The 22,607-nt window shown below is 43.4% G+C and overlaps 1 protein-coding gene across 2 annotated transcripts in view; it reads left to right on the forward strand.

The window, feature by feature from the left end:
• Nucleotides 1–129: 129 nt before the first annotated feature.
• SCAF4 (SR-related CTD associated factor 4) overlaps nucleotides 130–22,607 on the forward strand; it is a 29,890-nt gene continuing 7,412 nt past the window's right edge. The window contains exons 1-17 of one of the 2 annotated variants that reach the window (XM_051779495.1): nucleotides 130–322; nucleotides 7,761–7,844; nucleotides 8,445–8,489; nucleotides 8,911–9,072; nucleotides 11,267–11,402; nucleotides 13,617–13,756; nucleotides 14,286–14,462; nucleotides 14,803–14,903; nucleotides 15,404–15,451; nucleotides 16,551–16,659; nucleotides 16,992–17,159; nucleotides 18,540–18,625; nucleotides 18,883–19,073; nucleotides 20,034–20,134; nucleotides 21,126–21,239; nucleotides 21,702–21,858; nucleotides 22,092–22,246. In XM_051779495.1, the coding sequence (XP_051635455.1) occupies nucleotides 293–322; nucleotides 7,761–7,844; nucleotides 8,445–8,489; nucleotides 8,911–9,072; nucleotides 11,267–11,402; nucleotides 13,617–13,756; nucleotides 14,286–14,462; nucleotides 14,803–14,903; nucleotides 15,404–15,451; nucleotides 16,551–16,659; nucleotides 16,992–17,159; nucleotides 18,540–18,625; nucleotides 18,883–19,073; nucleotides 20,034–20,134; nucleotides 21,126–21,239; nucleotides 21,702–21,858; nucleotides 22,092–22,246 (2,004 nt within the window). In that variant the 5' untranslated portion in view covers nucleotides 130–292. The remainder of the gene's footprint in view (nucleotides 323–7,760; nucleotides 7,845–8,444; nucleotides 8,490–8,910; nucleotides 9,073–11,266; nucleotides 11,403–13,616; nucleotides 13,757–14,285; nucleotides 14,463–14,802; nucleotides 14,904–15,403; nucleotides 15,452–16,550; nucleotides 16,660–16,991; nucleotides 17,160–18,539; nucleotides 18,626–18,882; nucleotides 19,074–20,033; nucleotides 20,135–21,125; nucleotides 21,240–21,701; nucleotides 21,859–22,091; nucleotides 22,247–22,607) is intronic. The other variant, XM_051779497.1, reaches the window with a different exon arrangement.

Genomic DNA, 22,607 nt, shown 5'->3' on the forward strand with positions numbered 1-22,607 from the left:
CGGAAGGCGGGGCCGGCGCTGACATGGCGCCGGCGCGCGCGCGCCGAGTCACGTGCCCCCGGCGGCTCTCGCGCGGGCCGCGAGCGGGGCCCGTGCGCTCCCGGCGTGCCCCGCGCTCCCCCCGCTCCCCCCCCCCCGGCCCGTCGCGCGGTCGGGCCGGGCCGCGCGCGCTGCCCGCGAGCCCCGCCATGGCCGCCGCCATCATGGCCGCGCCCTGAGGGCACCCGCCGGCACCGCCGCCCGCAACGACAGCACCGCCCGCAGCGCCCTCCGCCCGCCCGCCAGCGCCGACATGGAGGCCGTCAACGCCTTCAACCAGGAGGTGGGAGCGCGGGGCGGGGGACACACACACACACGGCACACACGGCGGCCGCCATCGCGCACCGCCCCCCCCCTTCGGCCCCGCGCTTCCGGCAGGGCCCTGCCCGGCTCCGCCGCCTGTGAGGGGCCCGGCTCGGCCCGGCGGGGAGCGGCGCTCCGGGGGAAAATGGAGGCGAGCGCGGCCGGGCCCCGCGGCCCTGCAGGGGCCGCCCCGCGCGGGCCTGGCCCGGGGGGGAAGCGGCGTTGGAGGGATCTGTGCGGGATCTCTGTGTCCCCTCGCTGCCCCCGCGCCTTCACTGCCACCGCCTCGCTGTCCCCCCGCTCCCGGGCTCCTCCTCGCACCGCCGGCAGCGGGAACCCCGTTCCGATCCCTGTTCCGGGATCGCTGCCGGGAGTCGTTCCCGGCCGTGCCTGTCGTTGAGGAGCTGGGGGGAAGCCGCGTTTCGGGGCTGCTGTTCCCTCGTAGTGCCTTGGCCGGTGACACTGGAGCGGGAGGGGGGATCCCCGGGAGCCTGGGATGTGACTGAGGGATCGACGCCAGCATTGGGCACAGGGGAGGCTGGAAATCATTTACTCTCCTTTCGTGCCACGGTCCCTGCCTTCTGATTTTTTTCCTTTTTTTTTTTTTTTTTTGGTTCCTTGATCAGCCGGTGGGAGTTGCAATCAAAGCAGAACGTGGTGGTTTTTCGTGCAATAAACAGCAATGCAATTTAGCCCTTCCTCTCTAAAGTTTTTTGACACGTGACTTAAAAACGATGGTTAGTTGTTGGTCGTACATCCCCCTCAGCTGGGCACTGAGGCTTTGCGGGTCCTCCGTAGACAGAAAAGCAGTTAAAGCTCAGCTAGAGGCTGTTCCCAAATATGCGTTGGAAGCCTGGGAGTCTGTGCATTCCTGCAGGACAGGAACGGGAGAAATGGCAGCTGCTCTTCCGTGATGGAGTCAGGGTGCAAAAAGTTCACTCTGCAGTTTCCTGGGATCCCGTGACTAATCCCTGCCTTGGAAACTGGTGTGTTTTGTTCCCTGCCTCTTCCTGTAGGAAAGGTGGGATGCTCTGGCTTGATGCAAACAGGAATGCCAAGTGAAATCCTGATGTCTGAAAGAGAGCAAAGCATCAGATTTTTTGCTTGGATATCAGTTATGGGGGAGAAAAGTGTCCTTGCTGAAGTTCCTGCTGTGCAGTCACTTGTGTGTGTGACGGGTTCCTGGGACTGCACGTGCGTGGAGCAGCCTGGGAATGAGCTCAGGGTCTGTGTGGTTCCTGCCCCGTGTTCTCCCAGGAGGAGTGTTTGTGGTGTTGGCAGAGCACATAAAGTCCAGTTCTCAGACGGGTCTCTTCACTTGCTGCCTGGAGCAGCACAAACTGAAATGGTCTGTGGGGGGGGTAAGATTTAGGGGGAGATACTGTTCTCTTTCACTGAGAAAGCTCAGAAATGTCCGTTTTACAGAAGTCTGAGTGTTGTTCCAACAGTGGTGGGAACAGCCCAGGCTGGGGAGGCTGTGAGGGCTGGTTTTGTCTGTACAGCTCGATGTTGTGAGGCCTTCAGAGGTGCCAGTCCCAGTCACTGAAGGGTTAATTATTTTATTGGGAGTGGAGCGGCTCCAGCAGTGAAGATGGGGGCAGCTACAAAGTACCCCGTAGGCCAAGAATTCCTGGACTTACTGGCTCTACAATACCAGGGAATTGTGGGTTTATCATGGAACTCCCAAGTGCAGCAGCCCCGGGATTGGAGCTGCACTTCCCGTGTGTGCTGGAGGTGATTCTCTCCTGGCTCTGCTTCCATGTCAGCTCTGCCTGAAGGAGGAGATGCCACTTACTGCAGGTGATCTCACCATTTGGGATTTTTTTGGGGTGGGTTTGGTGTTCGCAGCAGTTCTTTGAATGGTGGGAGGCCCAAGTTCAAAGCAGGGCTGTAAATTAGGCATGCTCGAAGCTGCTGGGTTGGTGTCTCCTCTTGGATAAAAGAGCTTGGGGAGGGAGAGGAGTGAGTTTGGCTCTGGCAGTGGGTGGGAACTCGCTGGGGTTGTGTAATTTGATCCTGTTTGATTGTAGTGCCGTTCCCTCAGTCCCGGTCTTTGAGCCTCTCTTTTGAATGCAAGTTTGCCAATAAGTGTCCTCTTCAAAATCCTCCTGTTTCTACAGGAGCAAGCCCAGGTTTTGTGTTTGCTGCTCCATCTTTATCCAGCTGTAGTTTGAGCAGATTCCTCCAGCTGAATAGGAGGGATTGGACAGGGCTGTGGTGCGTTTCCTCTGAGGAATTCAGTTCCAACTGGATCCTGCACTGTTAGGTGCATATATTATGTTACATTAGTGACACAGTATAAATAAATCACCAAAGGTAACTGGATAATGGACAGAACTTTGTTATGCTTTTAGGAAAACAAGCAAACATTTTTCTAAAAACAAAACCAAAAAAACCCAAACAGAAAAAATCCCACCCCCAAAACAGAAGCAAACAAAACCCCTCACCAAAACAGCTGCCACGGTTTATAAATCCTTGGCATGTTTTAGTTTAGGGGATGTGTGTTTCCTTTTCTTTAATCTGAAAAACTTGAGGCATAGTTATAAAAGTTAGAAAAAGAGATTTTTTTTTTTTTTTTGCACAGTCTTGCTACTGGAAATAGGAAAAAAGCGCCAACTTTCTTGTTTTGTAATCTTTTATTTGTGTTGAGTAATGCATCCTATTCCTTTAATGGTGTGTCTCAGGTTGACAGTAGTTAATCTGTACCACTGAAACATTTGATATCCCACCTAAAGGTGCCCAGAGACAATGAGGTGGCAGATCTTGTGGGCTGTTTGTTCCAAGCTGGAGCTGTGGGTTCCTTCTTTGCTGTTGGCCCTTATTCAGGGCACTGGGCAGTTGGGGTTTTGATCCAGCCTGGCTGGTTTATGCCAATGGCAAGGCTTTATTTTGCCTGTTCTATTACAGTCTTCCCCTCCCTCCCCAGGTGCTATAAATAGAGGTTGGCAGGATATCCTTCCCAGTGGTTCTCCAGCAGTTGCTGGAGCTCAGGATCCCCGGTGAGAGTCTGGATGTGCAGGGAAAAGCAGCAAGGACACAACTACCAGCATCTGGCTGGAGTCTCTTGCCTCTGCACTGAACTTGTTTCCAGGAATATTGTAAGCTGTGACATTCCAGTAGGGATTCCTGGTAAGAGAAGTGAGACAAGCAGTATTTCCAGGAGATGTGTTGGACATGAGAGCCCTGCCCTGGCCCCGAGAGCTGCATTTCCAAACCATTTCTGCAGAAAACAAAACTCTCTTCTGTGTGTACTTCCATGATGTCATTTTCAGATGAGGATCCCTTGTGAAGATGTTTCTCCCCAGTGTTTCAGGATTTGTGGAAGGCCTTTCTAGGCCACAGAAGTGGCTGAGTCGATGAAGTGCTGTTTGGCTCCATTGCCTGGGGGTCATATCTGGTCAAATCTAAATGTCACTTTATTTTCCCAAGAATACAGCCTGACAGCTGTGGCTGTTATGGTGATCTCTTACCTCCAGCAGCACCTGATGCTAGTGGTCGAGCATTTAAAACTAGCTGATCATCTGAGATAGGGAATGATCTGTTGCTAAGCTCTTTCTCCTTTCCTTAGCTCGAGGAAGAACCTGAGGAGGACAGGAAGCAGCAAGTTCTTTAGGGGAAGGAAAATGTACAGGGCCAGCAGAATTCCTTTGGATTTTCTAAAACATCTGCCCTTTTAAAGTTTTGTTAACAAAATAGTGTAGTGTCTGTGCTTGTTGGTCGTGTCTTCCATCATGCTTTTGCTTCTGTAGGCACACAAACAAGTAACTACAATTATATACCCATAAGTGTCCGGTGATTTGCCGTGTCTTGTGTTTTCTAAATGCATAAATAAAACACATTCCAAAAGCTGGTGAATGAATGCACAGATTGTGGCTGAAGCCTGCTTTGGGAAGTGTTTTTGGACACCTAAGGCTCGACTGAATCATTGAGGGCGTGTTAGACTGCTCTGGAAATTGGAGAAGGAGAGGTTGAATGAGGTGTCCTGACAGTGACCTGAGTGCTTGATACCCACTAATCACTAAACACTGTGTTTGTTTTAGTAGGTGCTTCTCTCTGTGCTGCTGCTGTGCTGGGGGGGTTGATTTAATGAGTGTATAAAACAGACCCGTAGCTCTTTATTTGCAAATAAAGAGACCTTTTTATGGCAGAGGCACTTCAGCAAGAGAGCAAAGCCAGGGAAGCCAGTTCAAACCCTAAAAGGTATTTTTACCTTCCTACTGGGTTATCTCATGCTTAAAACAGATCAATAGACTTAAGATGGTACATCAAGCTCGGTAAATTTTAAAATAGTGGTTCTCAGGTTCCTATGTAAAATAGACCAGCAAAGGGCATTAACTGTAGAATGACAGGAGTTAATAATCTGCTGCTCAAAAGGCTGAGAACTAAAGGTCATCATCATCCTTGTCCTGTTTCCCACCCCTCCTGGCACCTCCTGAGCTGGAGCAGGGGCGCAGTTGTAGTTGAAAGGTGTCTTGGTTCACTTCTTCCATGTGTTTTCTGTGGTGCTTCTGTACTTCACATACAGTTTTCATTTCGGGGCTCACTATGTTAGTCTCCCTTTTGCTGTCCTGCCATGGTTTAATGAATAGCTCCCCTTTGTTATTAAATAGCATTTATCAGCCTGAAAATGAACAGGTGAATTTTCTGCCTTTTAAGCTCTTTACTTTACAGATACTTTAGAGTTTCCTTCCGTGCTGCTGTGAAAAGTACCCAGAAATACTCTTAAATCAATATTGTGTATTGTGGCTGGAGTTTAGTGGGCTCTTGAATACCTCCACTTCTTTTGTGTCAACATCCTTGGATCCTGCAGTTATGGTCAGTGAAAGCAGAAGGTCAGAGCATTCCAGGGACAGGCTCCTGTTGTGAGGCAGGACATGGGAAATGCTCTCAAGACACAGATTTTCATTGCCTTTGTTGCATCCATCACAATGATTTTTTTAAATAGTGTAAACTTTTGTGTTCAGGTTGTTCCTTGAGCTGATCACGGTGCCCTTTGAGGAACTGGATTTATTATTGTGAGAACAATCCTCTGAAAATAAGGGTGGTTTTTTTGGTGTATTGCTTTGGGCAATGTGTGTGGAAGAAGATCCCAGTCTAATTGAACGTATGGAAATGGAAATTCATGGGTGGCTTACTGAGCAGCTCCCCCTTCTACCAGTGAAAAACCATGAGGGACTTGTAAGGGTGTTAAATTTTAGATTTACCTGTGTTTAAAACGTGGTGTAGACACATTTAACCAATACTGAGAATTAAATAAAAATCAGCATTAGTCATTTGATATTTGAAGATTTCAGGTAACTTGAAAAAAGTAGGAAAGTTTTGTTGTAAAATTCCAAGAGATGGTGATGGGGAGGGTGAAGAGAGGGCAAATAGATTTATTTTATATATATACACACACATGCACATGCATATATGTACTGTAGGTGTATTTATATATGTATGTGTGCCTTTGTCCTCCCTGGCAGTTTTTCTCCTTGGATTTTTATTTTTTCCGTGTTTCCCCCAACTGCAGTGTCAAACCTGGGATACTTTAAAGATACTTCTCTTTATATTTTTGCTGCCCCTTGTTTCTTGTTACCTTGGGCCCTGCTCTGAGCCCTCCCAGTCTCCTGGGGGGTCTCTCCTTGTGTTCCTGAAATACAAAGTGCTGCTTTCACACCAGCTCCTTTGTTCTGACTATATGGGACTGGATCCTGTTGCTGGAGGACCAGTTGCTTCTCCATGTGCAAAGGAAAGGATATGGAATGCCTGTCTTAATGTTGGCTGCTTTTTTCCTCCTCCGTCTGTTTTTGAGCCTTCTGGTGCTTCGTTGTGGGTGTTGGGCTTTCGATTTCTCTTCCCCTTTCCTTACAGCTTAAAACAGATTTTCCTCAGTTTTAATAATATTACTGACTTAGTTCATTGAGAGTCTTTGCACTTATTTTAAAGCAATTAAATCCCAATTGAAAACAAGATTTGTTTTTAAAACCAAGTCAGCTCACAGACCCCCCTCTCCATCTTTTATCTGACGGTTTTTATTTGTCCATGCTGTGATTTCTCATCAAGCTGAAATATGTTTAACAGTTAAAATGGCTTTAAAAGTCCAACATTCTGGCATTGGAACTGGCATTTTATGGAGATGAATAATGAGAATTCATGGTCTTGTGTTGGTGCTGGAAAAGGCATCTGGCTACCACTGTCTTGAACGACAGTTTTTCTTCTGTCACATCTCCTGGAATAGGAATCGAATTAAGAAAGTAAATACCTTGTTGCCAGCTCTCTGTGTTTTATAGGTGTAAGGCCTCCCTTTGTCCCGCTGAAAGCCTTGTTAGCAAATTACTTGCCTTATTTGGCCAATTTTTTTTGTCTTCTTCATTGATTTTTTTTCCTTGACCGAGACAGTGAATAAATCTGTGTAACTTGGTCACTTCACCAGTATCTTGGAACTTAAATCAATTAAAATTAGAAGTAGAAGAAATTTTTAAATGACATCTTACTTTCCATAACAATGACGAATGAAGACACTTGTATTCTCTTATTTTGCTTTTTGGCACATAATTGATGACACTTTTGACTAGTGTTCAAGGGCTCAACTTTTTCTTTATTGTAAAGGGCAAAGTGAAATTATGTAACACAAAGCAATTTTTTTCCCTATGATTTGTGAGGAATATTTCAAGGTAAAAACAACTGTGTGTGTAGAAGCCTTGCAGATCTCAGTGTGGTTTTGCCATAAGAACACAGTGCAGTGCACGGGGTGGTTTTGGCAGCTGGTTATTTTGCAGTGAGAATTTCCAAGAACAGCTTGTGGAGCTGATAGAATTCACTGCAGATCCAGAGAGGGATCCCGAGGGATCTGGAGAGCAGTGCAATGTGCATTGGAGCCTGGGGTCTCTGGTGTGTGTACGTGTGAGTGCCAGGCTGTAACTGACAACAAATCTCCCCAAATCCCTCAGTTCCCTGTTCTTTTAAAACATTCCACACGGATGGAATGTCATGTCACAGTGTTCAGGTGGTGCTGGGATCCTGGGGAAAGTGTATCCAGATGTCTTCATGGATGATTCCCCAACTCCGTGTGCCAGTTTTAGTTTCCCTCATCTCTGAAATGTAAAGCTAATGCTTATTTTCAGTTATGATGTGTGTGTATATATATATATATATATATTTATATATACACACTCAGACACATACATGTCATCTATAAACAACTTAAAATGTCCTTGAGGAATGAACTTTCCTCTGGGTGACCTATGAAGAATAAGGCAGCAGTTTGTAAAAGAGCAAAATAGGTTTGTAAAATAGCAAGTTCTCTCAGGGCCAGCCAGCAATGTGGCCAACACAGAGTGTGGGATATCAAAAATCCCTCACCCACCTGAAATGTCTTTTTTTAGTGAATTCCTTAGCTTCAGAACACATTTCTAATGTTTGTTTTCTCTGTTCAGCTCTTTTCACTGATGGAGATGAAACCTCCTATTTCCCGAGCAAAGATGATTCTCATCACAAAAGCTGCCATTAAAGCTATTAAGGTAAAGTACAACAGGCACAAACACCAAGCTGTAAACAGCAGCAATGTTTTATTATTTCACTTCTGAAGTAAATATTCAGGATTTCCCAGTCTCAGGGATGGTTTATTCTGGTTGGCGTTAAGGCTGTTGTGTAGAAACAAGTGGGTGGTGAACATCATCTCTTGGTTTTGGACTGGGAGATGATGCCAGCTTGATTTTTTTATTTTTGTTTTTGGGTCATTGCTTTTTAATGCTACACCCACTAGGGTGTTGTGATTCTTGTGAAGTAAAATTTTAACTGTTGCAGGGTGCAACTGCACTTTATTAGCACGTGGAAACACTGGTCCTGCGTAGAAAGTAACTCCAGAAAGCTTTCACTTACTCACTGACACCACACTGCTGGCAGAAAGGATGCCTTGGGTCTGGGTCTCCCCCATGAAATCCTTTTCTCTGTGCTTTAATTAATTAATTTAGCTTGGTAACATCCTGCCTTTTAGAATGTGATTGCCATGTTTGTACTTTTTCCGAAGCGGTAATAAGCAAAAAGAGTAAAAACACTTCCAGAATGATGTGCCACTGTTCAAGTAGCTGATATGCTAATGTATGTTATTTATTTTCCAGCTCTACAAGCATGTTGTCCAGATTGTGGAGAAGTTTATCAAAAAGGTAAACAATAATAATAAAAAAATCTATTGATAAAGTTACTGTCTGCATCCTTTATTAGATATTGCTAATAAATAACCAGAAAGGCTTCTGTTACTCAGGGATTGAGGGGGGGAAATCCTGGTTTGTTATACATTTTGGTATCACTTTTGTATATATAACCTCATTTTAGTTTTCCATCATACATTAATGGGAGGGGAAGCAAATTGTGAAATTTTTCTCTACCCAGCAGCTGGGGAGGAAACTGGAGGTACTGAACTTAAAATTAATTGTCACTAAGTTAATCCATACTTTCAGAAATGGCAGTTTTCATGCTTGCCTGGGCATGTAGAGCAACAGGCTGGAATGCAGTGCTCCCTTTCTCCCCAGGAGCAGATTTCCTGGGAATATCCCTGCCTGATGGACAATTCTTGTTGTGTTTCAGTGCAAACCAGAGTACAAAGTCCCTGGGCTGTACGTGATTGACTCCATTGTTCGTCAGTCCCGGCACCAGTTTGGAACAGACAAAGATGTTTTTGGGCCAAGATTCTCTAAAAATATTACTGCCACATTCCAGTATTTGTATCTGTGTCCATCTGAAGACAAGGTATGACTGTCACTCCTCAAGTGCTGCTGTGCATTGGTCATGGTGTTTGCTCTCCTGGGACAGTGAACTGGGTGATTCTCTCTGTCCCTGGGAGGGACTGTTGCTGTAGGAAAGGGAAAAACAGGCTGAGGAAGATGATCAAAGGTGATAGTTGAATGCAAGTTGGAGTTAAAAGATATATTTTGCCTACCCTCATCAGCTTTGCCTGTGCAGACAGTCAGCACTGTGTGGTTACTGTGCCAAAAGCTTTTCCTCTTGAGATTGCTTCAGGAAAACTTCCTCTGGAAGGCAGTGTCTCCCACAAAAAGGAGGTGTTGCAGGAGCAGCTGTGGTTTTGTAGGCAGTGATGGTTCTGCTCACAGAAGTTTTCTAAGAAAATCATTGTGTTGGTTTCATCAGTCTTTCCTAGTCCTGTACTTGAGGGTTTCATTGTTGTTCTCCATTGCCAACACCGGTTTAAGGCCTTGTTTTTCTTAGTTCTGCTGTACTTGTTGATAGAACAGAGGCTCAGAAAGTGTCCTGAATTCCTGATGGTCCTGGTTGTTACCAACAGAAAATGACTTTTGTTCCCTGGCAGGAAAATCCAAGACAAGTATGTTTCAGAAGTTGCCAGTTGGTTTCCAGAAAAACACCTCTTCACTTTTTCTCTGTAAAATACTCCTTTTCTACCTGACTTCTTCCCCAACTTTCTAAATAAGCTTTTTGTAAAGCTTTGATGTTCGTAGTTCTCTAATGTGGTACGTTTAGACCTTCAGGCTTTGAATCTGATATCCTGGAGCTCCTGGGTTAATACCTTGGTGAAAAAGAGCAGTCCCTTCTCCTTTCTGTTTCTGTGCTTACCATTTTGTTCACATAAATGAGTTAGGCTGTCCATCTCCTTCATGGGGCTACTTGGTATAGGGAATAATATTATTTATAACATGCTTGCTTTGATGGATTTCCAGTTTCTAAACCAAAAAGCCTGATCTGCAGATACACGACAACCGTGGTTGATGTCTGAAGATAATCCTACTTTCTTTTTTTTTAAACAGCCTTTCTGTAAGATTAATGTGACTGAAAACAGGACTATTAAATTTACTCATTCTTTGGCCTTCATTCTATTTTCAGGTCTTCTGGAGAGGTAGCATTTTATTGCTTTGATATTCTGCTGTTTTCAAGTTTAACTGTTTTTTCAGACCAAAATCTTATTTAAAAATAGACTATTTCAGGTTTCTCTCTAACTGATGTTATTTTAGCAAACATTTTGTAAAATTCTTGAATCACTTAGCTAATGAAGGTAGAGGTGGATTTGCATGGGTGTAGATAACTGAGTCACTGTGAGACATTTGATTGTTGAAACAAGAAGGGACAGAATCAATTCATTCCAAGTAAAAAGTATTTGAAGCTTATATGTCTGCAGGTGAGATGACTAAACCTACAAAAGGACAGCAATACAACATGTATTCTGACTTCTACCTGCCTGAATATTCCAACTGAAGCAACACAACTAGTGAGACATTGTTTTAGTGCTGGGCTAAAGAAGGAAAGGCTAATTTCCAGCTTGTTCCTGAAAGCTGCGTTGTTCTTCATGTCAAAAGGAAAAAAAGAAATGAGCTTAAAATAACAGCTGACAATCAGAGATTCTAAATTAATCCTTCTGCAGTGATCTGTGAGGATGTTTCCCACTTGCTTTCCTGATCTTTTGAGCAATGATGGAGATGGTTTCTGGAGTCAACACAGAATCGGTTGGGTTAGGGATAAAATCAAGGAAGCAATCCTCAGCCTGGTTTTGAAGTGCTGTTCTGGTGTTTCCTGGTGTAATTGCCCCTCTCTTCCTTAGGGCTTTCCAGCTTGTCTTCCTTTTCTCTTTCTGGTCACATTGGTTGGTTGGTTCAACCCTTGGTGACCATCTGTGAAGAAATGGGGCTGAAGTGATGTCCTCGATTATTCATCAGACCTGGATTTCTGACTGGCCAGAACAGTTTTAGGAAAGTGTCACAAATTGCTTTTTATTAAAGCAGACAGTAAAATAAGTTGGCAGTTTTAATTTTAGCCATGTAAAAGGTGTTGCTGCCCTGTGTCACGACACAAGGTTTGTTAAATTGGTGTGCCTGGTTATGTTGTGTGCTGTTCAAACCTTTCTTCTCCACATACAGAAGACTTTGGGAATAAGGAGAGCTGGATTCAGCATTGGTGCTTACTTTTGTTTCAACAGAGTAAAATAGTCCGTGTCCTGAACCTTTGGCAGAAAAACGGAGTATTTAAAATTGAAATAATTCAGCCTCTTCTGGATATGGCAGCAGGAACTAGTGCCACTGCCCCAATGGCAGAGAATGCTACTAACAATGAAGGTAGGAATGAACGTTTTAACTTGTGCCTTCAAAGGGCAAATGGCAATAGCTTGTTTGCTTTCACAGGAAAGCACCTGCTCTTAGTTCCAGCAGCAACACGTCCATAAACTTACCTTTGTTGTCAAAATTAAGTGGAGCAGCTGAACTTATTTTGAATAAATGCTGATACTGTGCCTGGTGAACACTTAACTGGAAAATACCTGAAATGTGTATCACAGATATTCATGTGCACATACATATGTGGACACTTACAGATGACTTCTGTGTCCCCTCTTAAACAAGTACTTTTTCTTTTGCTTTGAATTATTTGTCTGTTGTTTTCCAATTCTGATGTAATTTTTTAATGTTAGAATCCAGATGAGTAAAGTGGGATCTTACATGTTAAGAGCTTTGCCTTTCTTTGGATCAGTTTAGTACCTGAAAGCAGCAGCTGTGGGTGTCTCAGTGTGAGCCCCGGGACACTTTAACTGGTGTTTCACATCCAGATTCTCCAACAGTGCAGTTCTGTCTGGGCCTTTGCACGGGCTGGAAAGCACTGACCCACAGAGCAGAGCAGGGAGGGCCTGCCCACAGTGCTGCACTGACCTATTTTGTGCCCCATGAAAGGCTGGCAGTGAGGTTATGGAGCAGTGGAGGAGAATACACATTCCACAATTCCCTCTTTCTCCAGAGGGCCTGTTTTTTGGCTCTGCACTCTGTGTTTCACGCTGAGCTCTGGTAACCTCCTTATTCATTGTGTACCTTGGAGCAGGACTGGGAAAAGTGGAATGGAGTGAGGGAGGGGTGATGACAGACAACAAAACAGTGATGCACAGCAGCACAAGTGGGAGCCTCTCCAGCTGCGTTTAGGGAAGTGTATCCCATGAAACGTGGTGGCTGTGCAGTTCCATTCTGCTGGGACAGGTGAGGGGCAGTACCCTTCCAGCTGTGTGTCCTCACTGGTGGCAAACAGGTTGGCTGCCTTCTGCAGAGATTTTCAGTGAGATTATTCACATGCACCAGAGGGGATAATTTGGCCCTGAAATAAATATGCTAATGAATAATAATAAATATATTAATGCGTTATGTGAGATACAATCTGTTTAGCCCATAGAGAGAAAAATGCGAATTTTTTTCCCTTGAGCAAGAAAATATCCTTCTGAATATATACAGGAAATAAGTGGGGAGTTACTTCATGCTTAAGAACAACCACATACCTTTTTGCAGTATTTTTATATTGCATTTCACTTCTGGGAAAATATTAAACACGTTTGTCTCTGCTTGCTGCTTGTCAACACTGGAGTTATTTGAAGTACAAACAGGGGAATGGCTTTAAAGGAGATGGTATTGCAAGGCAAACATGTTTGCTTAGTGTTTCAAACTAAATATTTTTATCTGTGGAGTTTCTTTAACTGTCACTCCTTGTACAGCTCTATTATGTCCATTAAAACAAATTTGCTAAAGAATAGTAACTTGCTCACAGTGTGGAGGAATTGATGGTATTATTGCTAATTTACCTTGTACTGGCAAAATGTTTATTAAAATAGGTGTTTTAATGTAAAGCAAAGAGAATGAGAAAGCTGCATATGTAGGCAAAGCTGTCAGCGTGTCCTAAAGTGTGATCTCAATTTCAGTAAAGCTCCTGGAAATGGGAGTCTTTTCCTGGAAGAATGAGTAAAAGTAATTTTTCTGGTGGGAGGATTTATCCGTCAGCTGCAGGTGTGGCTTGTGCCTGTGCAAAAGGGGCACGTGAACAGACCTTACCAAAGAAAATGAGCTGCCTGTGAAATAACCTCTAATTATTACCACAATTCTCAGAAAAAGTTCAGTTCCTGCTAGAAAATAGAAAATGTTAAGAGGAACTCAGTTGCTCTTCAGATGAGCCGTGAGCCCAGAACCATCACACAGTGCTGCTCATTGCCTCACACTGTTGGAGTCAGAGCTGTTCTTAACTTGGACACTTACAAAGAGGGAGCCGTGCTCTAAAATTCCATGTGGGACCAGCTTCCAGATGGGCCTTTTTTCTTTCCTGGTGCATACAGTGTGCAGGTGTGGGCAGTGGCTGGGGCAGTTCATGGCAAAGCAAACAGAATGTGCAGTTGGGGTGGTGTAAATAAGGAATTTTGGGTTAAAGAGGGGCTTGTGGCCAGGCCCTCGTTTAGAGGAGGCAGGTGAAGAGCAGGGTGAGTGTTCTGGAGTGACACAGCCCTTCCTCTGCTCCTGTGGATCCCTCAGGTTCGCCGCCCCCTCCGGCAAAGGTCCCCTCGGAGCCCCCTCAGGTGACTGCGAACTCAGTGCCCACCGTGCCACAGCTGCCCAGCTCCGATGCCTTCGCAGCTGTAGCTCAGCTGTTCCAGACAACACAAGGACAACAGGTAACCTGCTTGTTGGTTCCCTTCTAACTCCAGCTTTTACGTGAAACGAGGGGAGGAAATGATGGAATTAATATCCCCCGCTTGAAGCAAAGCGAAGAACCTCCTTAAGGTCTTCAGTGGAGTCAAAGAGTACTTGAATTATCTGTGACCCTTCCATCCAGTAATTGTGGTATTTGGGGAAAATGCAGTTAAATATCCCATATTGTTAGTTGTGAATTGATGCAGTTACGAAGTTTCCAGGACAGGTGGAATATAAGAAAGAAAATGTGGAGTGCTGTTGTTCAGTCCACTAAGCACTTGCAGTGCTGAAGGACCTGAGTCCTACAATGTTGGGATCTGCTGAATTTTGCCACTGAAGTATTTAAAAAGTGACTCTTGATCTTGCTAGAGTTCTCCCTAGTTCAGTCAAGTTGTTGGTATTCATCCTGTGCCATAATCTGGTTTGACATAGAAGTTATATCCTACAACTCTTTTGATGCTTTGTGTTTATATAAGAACATATTCTTAATACTACCTTGTGTTTTTGTAGCTTCAGCAAATCCTGCAGACTTTCCAGCAGCCTCAGAAGCCCCAGTCACCGGTCATAGACAACACTGTGATGGCTCAGGTTCAAGCTATTACTGCTCAGCTGAAAACCACAGCAGCTCAGGCACCAGAGCAAAAAGCTGCTTTCCCAGCACCTGAGCAGAAAACATCGTTTGACAAAGTAAGCCTTGGTTTGTTCTGTGTTGAACCTCCCCAGAACACAACTGTGGCATGGTACCTCAGTGTCCTCTGTTAGTTTTTAATTTTGTTTCTTCTCTTTTTCCATTTGGAGGTTGGCTTCCTGCTTTTATGGCCTGTGCATTTTCTGAAGCTGAAGAAAACTAGTTTTGGACAGTTTTTATTCTGTATTAGAACATAGGTTTTTATTTTCCCCCCATTCTAACCTTGTCTTGAATTCCAGAGCTGTTAGATATGCAGTAAAACTGTGATAATAAAGATATTTTGCCTGCCAATTCTGTCAGATACAGAAAAAATAGTGGGCACAATGTGATTTCTTTCAGAAACTTCTAGATCGGTTTGACTATGATGATGAACCAGAAGCAGCGGAAGATGCAAAGAAAGAAGATTCAGCTCCTTCCCCTTCAGTGTCTCAGCCGGCTTTGTAAGTTGTGTGTCATAACAAAACTAAGAAATCTTTGTTCTAAAAGATTTTTAGGTTAGAAAGTGGATTAAAATTCGAAGTTACCTCAGTGCTTAACTGCTACAGCCCAAATTTAAAACATTGTTAACAATTTCTGTTAAGAATTTTTGGCGGGGTGGTTTTTATGTCTCTTCGCTTTGGTGATGTGGTGTGGGTTTATGTAACATCACTGATTGAGGACTGTGTTCTGTAGAGAAAAGCTTAGCTTGGATTTCAAGATGTGTTTATTGCACAACTGAGTGTGTCAGGGCATTGTTAGTGATCGGCTGGATTGCTTTGCTGGCTGGGAAAAGATGCTATTCCAAGCGTTTTGATGGTTTTAACTATTAAGAAATGAAGATTGGCTTAAGGTTCTCGAACATTCAGTCCCCCCACAAACGAGCTCAGAGTCCTGTTTCCCTTTTGCTGTGCGTTATGATAAAGTCTGGAATGCCATGACCACATCCCAGTTTTCTCCACAGGACCCCTCTCTCATTCAGTGCACAGGCTGGATGGTGCTCAATGCCGGGGTTAGTCCATATTTCTTTTTTCCCTGCTTCAGTCCGTGGCCCTATGTCTTACTTTCTGTATCTGCATCCAAACCCTGCTCTCAAAACCAGAACCACTAACACTCTCATCAGCTTTCTTACTGTGTCTCTCACCTCCAGCACTTTTATGTTTCACAAGTACTAGTTAATTAAAATGCCTTTGAAGGAAATTGGTGGTATTTTCCCTAGAGTACAGGTGAACTCTGGAGTACAGAGAGATGAGGTAGGTCACACATAAGCACTGCTTGTGCCTGCCCAGCCAGAGGCTTTTGGGCATGTTTATGTTGTGTTGGCAGCACTTCAGAGCCTCTGTCTTTAGCACCTCACACTTGTGCAAGATGTCCCTGAAGGTGGAATTCCAGTATTCCCAGTATGGGCACACAAACTCAGTCATTCTCTCTATGAAAAACAGATCTGTCCAGAACTTCTGCAGAATTTTGTGGCACCCGTGTCTTCAAATAGTGCAAAGCTCCATTTCCCATCACCGTGAAATTCCTGTATCCTCCTGAAATCCAGTTCAGTTTCCTGCAGGCAGGTCCTGATACCTGCAGAGCCCTCCTGAGTTCCCTGAGCACTGTCCATGCTGTGTGTTGAATCAGGAAGGGATTGGCATTGCTGTAATCCTGCTGTGATACACATCCTGTGCTCCTCTGCCCTATTTCCTCCCAAACCAAGGTGGTTGTTAACAGCAAAAGTACAGCCAGTTTATTTTCCTTGAGGAAAAAGGTTGCTTCTTTTGTTCCCAGAAGAGGAACTGGAGAGGAAGAAGTTTAGCCTAAGGCAGACAACCTTCCTGAAACATTTCCATAGGCTGAGATCTTTGTAAGTCAGGGGGGAGAGGGAGGCTCTAACCTTTGTGTAGCATTGCTTTAAGTGATAAAGGACTACTCTTAGAGTGGAAAAAAGATAAGGAAACCACTCTTTCTCCTTTTTTTTTTTTTTTGTTGGAGATGGGATCATAGTGGAGGTACTTGTTCCGTTTAAAATTACAGCAGGGCTGTGTAAATGTGTATAGAAATCTGGAAAATAAAGAGATCTGTGTATGTACTGACTTGTCTCACTAAAATATTCCTGGTTTCAGTGGGTTTCCAGCAGAAGGCATGCAACAGCCAGTATTTCCTCAGCTCCCAAATATGGACCCTTTCCAGCAGCGGATGATGGGAATACAGCAGGATCCAATGCGTCACCAGGTAACTTCAGGTTCTCCCTTGTCCCTCTCTGCTGTTTTCTATCTTTTGCTTGTTTTCTTTGGTGGAGAAATAAGGAAGTGGTTTTACTATTGTGAAGAGTGAATGTGGCTTAGCCCTCAATTTTTCTAATGAAACATATCTTTGTTCTTTGTCCCAGTCAGGCTTTGAAGAACAAGATTGTTTTCTACATCTAAATGCTTGACCTACTTCATCTTTCCCCCGTCTTTTATTGTGACTTTGGAGCACAGATACAACTTAACTTGAGCAAACTGGGAAAGCCAATGTAATTTCTTTTCCTAGCTGGATTTTTTTTTTTTTTTTATTCTCTAAAGGTCCCACTTCCTCCTAATGGGCAAATGCCAGGTTTTGGTCTCCTGCCTACCCCCCAGTTCCCACCCATGGCTCAGCCTGTGATTCCACCAGCAGCACCTGTGCAGCCAACTTTCCAGTCTCCTTTTCCAGTCCAGACTGAGTCACACATGCAGAAACCCCATCAGCAGGTGAGGAGCCTTTGCAGTAAACAAAGTAACTTAAATGCTCTCAGACATGTGTTTTTCAAATGTATATGGATTGTGCAGGAGCAGAAGTGTCAGGATATCCAGGACAAGAGCTGGCTGTGAGGGTGGCTCCATTGGGACATGGTTGGATTAAGCTGGGGGGCTCCAGGACAAGTCTGGCAAAACCAGCATGTGTGTGCTTTCTGCTTCCTCATCTTCCCTTTCCTGTCTCCATCATATTTCAGGAATATTTTGTGCCATGGAATTCTGACAATGCAATCTTCTTGTGTGAAGAAACCGTCTGGAAAAGTTAATTTGTAAGGGCTTGGTAGAATGTGAATGTAGTGGAAATGGACTCAAAATCTGTAACAACTTAAGAAAATCCAAGTAAATGCTTTGGTTCCTAAGGGTTTTCAGGATATGTAGGTTCAATAACTGGCTGCTATTAAGAAGAAATCAAAGAGCAAGTCTATTCATGAGCCTATATATGTGTGTATATATATATATATATATATTTTAAAAAGTTTATTTGCCTCTTTTGTTCCAAGAAAAGGAAATCCTGAACTGAGAAATAGAGATGGTACCAAGCTGTGACATCACAGATTGTAGAAATCAGTTCTTGCTTTGACTTGGAATAAAAGGACAATTCTCAAGAGTGTCTTTGTAATTAGTTTTTTTAGTCTAGAATTCTGTTGAATCAGTACATTTCGAGAGAGGGCTTTTTTAGGTGTTCCCTGCTGGGGTCATATAATGAAAACTTCAATTTATTTTAAAATTTAAATTAAAATTTAAAGTCTAGGCAGGATGCATTTATGTTCTGGAATGGGAAGCTGTGGAAGATTTGGGGTAGGAAGGAAGAGCTGTGTTGGAATTAGTTTTTTTTTTTTTAAGCAAGTTCTTGCATTTTATGTATTGCTTTGACTTTCTGCTTCATTTTTCAAATTTGTTACAGTGTGCTTACATACAGGGCTTAAAGTAGTTTTTAGTAATGTCTTGGAGAAGAGCTGTAGTAAACCTCACTTTGCCTGTAACTTTGACACAGCAGGATCCACCGACTGACTTTAAGGAGAATAATCATATTCTGTGGAGATGGACTGAAATATGGAAAAAAGATAATATGCCAATTGAAAACAAGAGTTGTTCAGATTATTTCTATGCTGTGTTTTCAGTGGTTGTGTTAAGTACATGTAATACTGGACCCTCTCCCTGTCAGTGACACAGAGCAGAGGTGAGGCTTCTGAGGGAGAGCCACGTTACTCTTTAATTTCACACATTTGAATATTCAGTGTAATTTTAGTGCTGTTACATAATTTAGTCTTGGCATAAAAAGAAATAAAATACTTGTGCTGCTCACCCATAACACCAGTCAACTTCATATTTTAGGATATGGAAGTGGAGCAGCCACCTGTTCAGGAGGGCAAACGGCATGTTTCTGACAGCAGGAAGTCGAGATCTAGATCTGCATCAAGGTAAATCAGTGAAAGCTCTTTTAGTGCAGGAATGAGAGCTGGATTAGTGACTAAGAATTATGAACCCCTGGAAGTCATCTCCCCTCTGAGGGAAGTTGGCTATCTCTGCAGTTCTCTTACTGGGAGAGTTACCTGTCAATAAACTCCCATTTCAGTGGCAGAGTTCACTGGAAATCTCTTTTTTAGCCGTTTTTTTTTGTAGAAGCAATAAACCTTTCGCTCCCCGATGTGACACACGTGGCTTTGGTTCACACCAGGTCCCCCAAGAGGAAACGCTCCAGGTCTGGCTCCCGGTCCCGGCGCTCCCGTCACCGGCGCTCCCGGTCGCGCTCCCGGGACCGGCGCCGACACTCCCCAAAGTCACGCTCCCAGGAGAGGCGGGAACGGGAGCGGGAGAGGGAGCGCAGGTCCAAGGGCCTCCCCCAGATCAAGTCAGAAACTGTCAGTGGTAAGTTCATTCTTCCTTTTATTGGGGATGCAACTTTGCAAATACCAGTAACTACCACCTTTTGAGCAATGTTCTTTAAATTGTTGTGTTCCTCTTCCTTGAGTCTCCAAGATTCATCCAGACAGAAAAAAAGTAAACTGCACTGCGACTTGTTTTCTGAGCTGTAAAGCTGGTAGGACTTAAATTCACATCCCTGCACTGCCTTTACTCATAGTAGACAGTTTAGCATTTTTGGAATATCTCCAAGTTGGAAATACTTTGGCTATAAATGAGAAGAAAAAGTTGCAGCCCGATGTTTTTATTTTCCTTCCTTTGAGACCTGCAAGCTAAAGCAGATTAAATAACAAGTTGAGTTAGTTGTTAATTATTACAATTTTTCTAATTATTCAGTGTTGTGTGTCTCTCAGACCTGGAGGGGGGCTTTGACCTGGAAAACACAGGCTGAAATAATCTGAAGTAATCTTGGCTTTGCCTGTGTTTATAGACCAAACATAGTAGTTGTCTTCTGAATATTCCTTTGGAATGTGGAATCTTCTCCGGGGTCAGCATGTAAAATGAAAGCATTCTCTTACGTAAGAGACACACAAACTTGAAGAGTTTTAACAAGCCAAAACCTGGTGAGTGACAATTCCAGTAGTGTACAAGGACTGCAGGGCCTTGGCAGCTGTTCACTGAAAGCTCCCTGGCAGTGGTGTGAGATGTGCCTCTGCCAGCACCTCTCCCAGATTGTCACTTAGTGCTGACACAGTTTGCAGTTTTGTATCACTTACTGGGCAAAACGTGGCTGAGTATTAAATGTTGCTGTGCTAAAGTGCAGCCAGTGTGATACTTTGAGCTCAGTTGCTGGTTTATTACCCTGAATTCAGCATGAAGTGAGATAAATGGGCTGCTTACTCTGTCCTGTAAGAGGAACTTGTGTCAATAATGGCTCTCCCAACCTGAGTTAACTCTCTGTTGCAGTTTGTAGTACCACACTTTGGGTAGGACAGCTCGACAAGAGGACAACTCAGCAGGACGTTGGAAGTCTTTTGGAAGAGTTTGGCCCCATTGAGTCGATCAATGTGAGTAATAAATGCTGCAGTGTGAGCTACTTTGATATGCTTGGTTACAAAAAGTGTTTCCAGGCTGCTCTAAGACAGCTTTATTTTTATAAATTCCAAAGAGTTGAGCTCTCACTTCCTGCATGTTGTGCTTTTTAATGTGTAGACTCAAATTAGTTTGGCTGAGTTGTAGACAAAGAACAGAGTTGCTTTGGGTTCTTGCAATTTAAAAATGCAAATAAACCAGAGAAGATTATGCCATTTTCATAAAAATCCTGCCTTCTCTGGAGAATGAGGAAGAGCTAGATGCCTGCAGAATTACATCCTGTGCTGCTGAGTTCATCTGCTCCATTTTGTTTGAATACAGAAATGTGGACCCTCAGCTGGTGTTATTTTAGCCATAAACACAGAACTGTTGTTTTGTTTAGCTGTATTTAAGGATATTTTATATGTATAAATATATAAATACATACATATAAATATATAAATAATAGCTGTTAAAATTTCATTGAAACAAACAAAAAGGAGCGACTGCAGTTTTCTTCCTACTCCAAATTTTGTAAAACAACGTAGGAGATTTTTCTCAAATTCATTATAAATAATAAAAATTATTCCAAAGCTGCAGATAGACCCGAGTGTGGAGGTGCAGCTGCCAGCTCATGGTATATGGAATGAAGGGGGGTATTGGTGTGTCCTCCAACGAGGTAATTAATTGCCAGACCACAGCATTTACGTGTTTAGCAGTTTGAAAAGATTAAATATACAAGAGTCAGCCATATTTTAGAGTTTAAAGCTTTCCACTTCAGAAGTTGTGGAATTTTTAGTTTATTAGAAATGTGTACTTCCTGAAGATAGTGGCTTTCTTGGCCTCTTAAATTACATTCCCTTCCATACTTCCATAGCCCCTTCTGGAACACCCTCTGATGTCCCAGCTTGCTGTAACTGAACACTTGTGTGTTGTTCATTGCTTTTTTATTTGCAAAACCAATTTTGTTCCTTAAACCCCAACCAGATGATCCCCCCCAGAGGATGTGCCTACATTGTCATGGTGCACAGACAAGATGCCAACAGAGCCCTCCAGAAACTGAGCCGAGGGAACTTCAAAGTCAACCAGAAATCCATCAAGGTACTGCTTGGAAAATGTCAGGATTTCTAAAGCTGCTGGAATTACTGTCATCCTTTCTCATCCACTGTTGGATATTTGTCTCATAAGAGTTTCATTACATACGATAATCCTACAAAGATACTAATAAATAAGGAAGGATGCATTAAATTGGTGACGTTCTTCCTTCTGTAGAACAACATATTAGAGTCCTCCAAAGGGAACTGGAATTAATCTTAGTGGCTGGGGAACATGGGAAGAAACTGGCTTTATACATTTTTACAAATAGTGAGCAAAATTCAAGCCAAGGAAAAAGAACTAAGTCTGCTTTAAAAAAAAAACAACTTACTTCAGTGTTGTAACTGTTTTAGTTACTGTCTTTGCCTTTTAGCCCCAAATGGTAGTGCTGTTTTGTGAGAAAGAAATATGAAATGCATTAAAATGGAAACATTTGCCTGACTTACATGTATTTTCTCCCCCTCCAAGATTGCATGGGCTCTGAATAAAGGAATAAAGCCAGACTACAAGCAGTACTGGGATGTGGAATTAGGTGTGACTTACATACCGTGGGACAAAGTCAAACCTGAAGATCTTGAAAGCTTCTGTGAAGGGGGAATGCTGGACAATGAAACTCTTAGTCCAGGTACAGCAGTGCTGCATGTTCAGTTGTGTGCAGTTAGTGAAGCTTTTATTTCAGGGTTGGGTCATTCTGTCCAATTTTTTTAATTATTTCTTTTTATTATTGTCAGAAATATGTATAAATGCTTCTTATTTGAGTAGTTTCAATTAGGTCCTTTTCTAAACATCAGCAAACATGTTTCACCTCTCTGCTCCCTCTGAGCTGATCCTTGTCTGTTGGGATTTTGTGTTGTACAGAGTGGAAGGGAATCCCCAAGAAGTCTGAAAATGAAGTAGCTCAGAACGGAGGCGCAGAAGCTGCACACAATGAACCAGTGTCACCTATACCCAAAGCTTTACCTGTCCCCATCCCTGTCCCCATGCCTGCACCAATAACAGTACCTCCTCCACAGGTGAGAGTTGTTCCTCATTAACTTGGGATAAAGAAACAAAAACTTACTTTAAATAATAATTCAGGGAGGAGATGCCATGAATGGTAACTGTTTGACTCTCAGTCACAGAGAAGTTACTGCAGTAGAGTTTTTTTATTGATGGACTGAATTGCATCTTCAGTTTGGTGATTGGCTTTTTTTTGTTTGTTTTCCTAATAATTTTCCCCTAAGAAAAAGCTTTTCTATTGATAGATACACAAATTACTTTAATGTCAATAGTTTCTCTTTGCTTTTAAAACAGTAGTATCCCTTCTCCCAGATGGGAGGGAGTATGAATAAAACTGTCTTGCATCTTGAGAAAGTGTGATTTATGAACTACAAT

Source organism: Manacus candei, unplaced genomic scaffold (assembly GCF_025592945.1).
Source record: "Manacus candei isolate 608988 ecotype Guabito, Panama unplaced genomic scaffold, ASM2559294v1 h1tg000014l, whole genome shotgun sequence".
NCBI classification, from domain to species: domain Eukaryota; kingdom Metazoa; phylum Chordata; class Aves; order Passeriformes; family Pipridae; genus Manacus; species Manacus candei.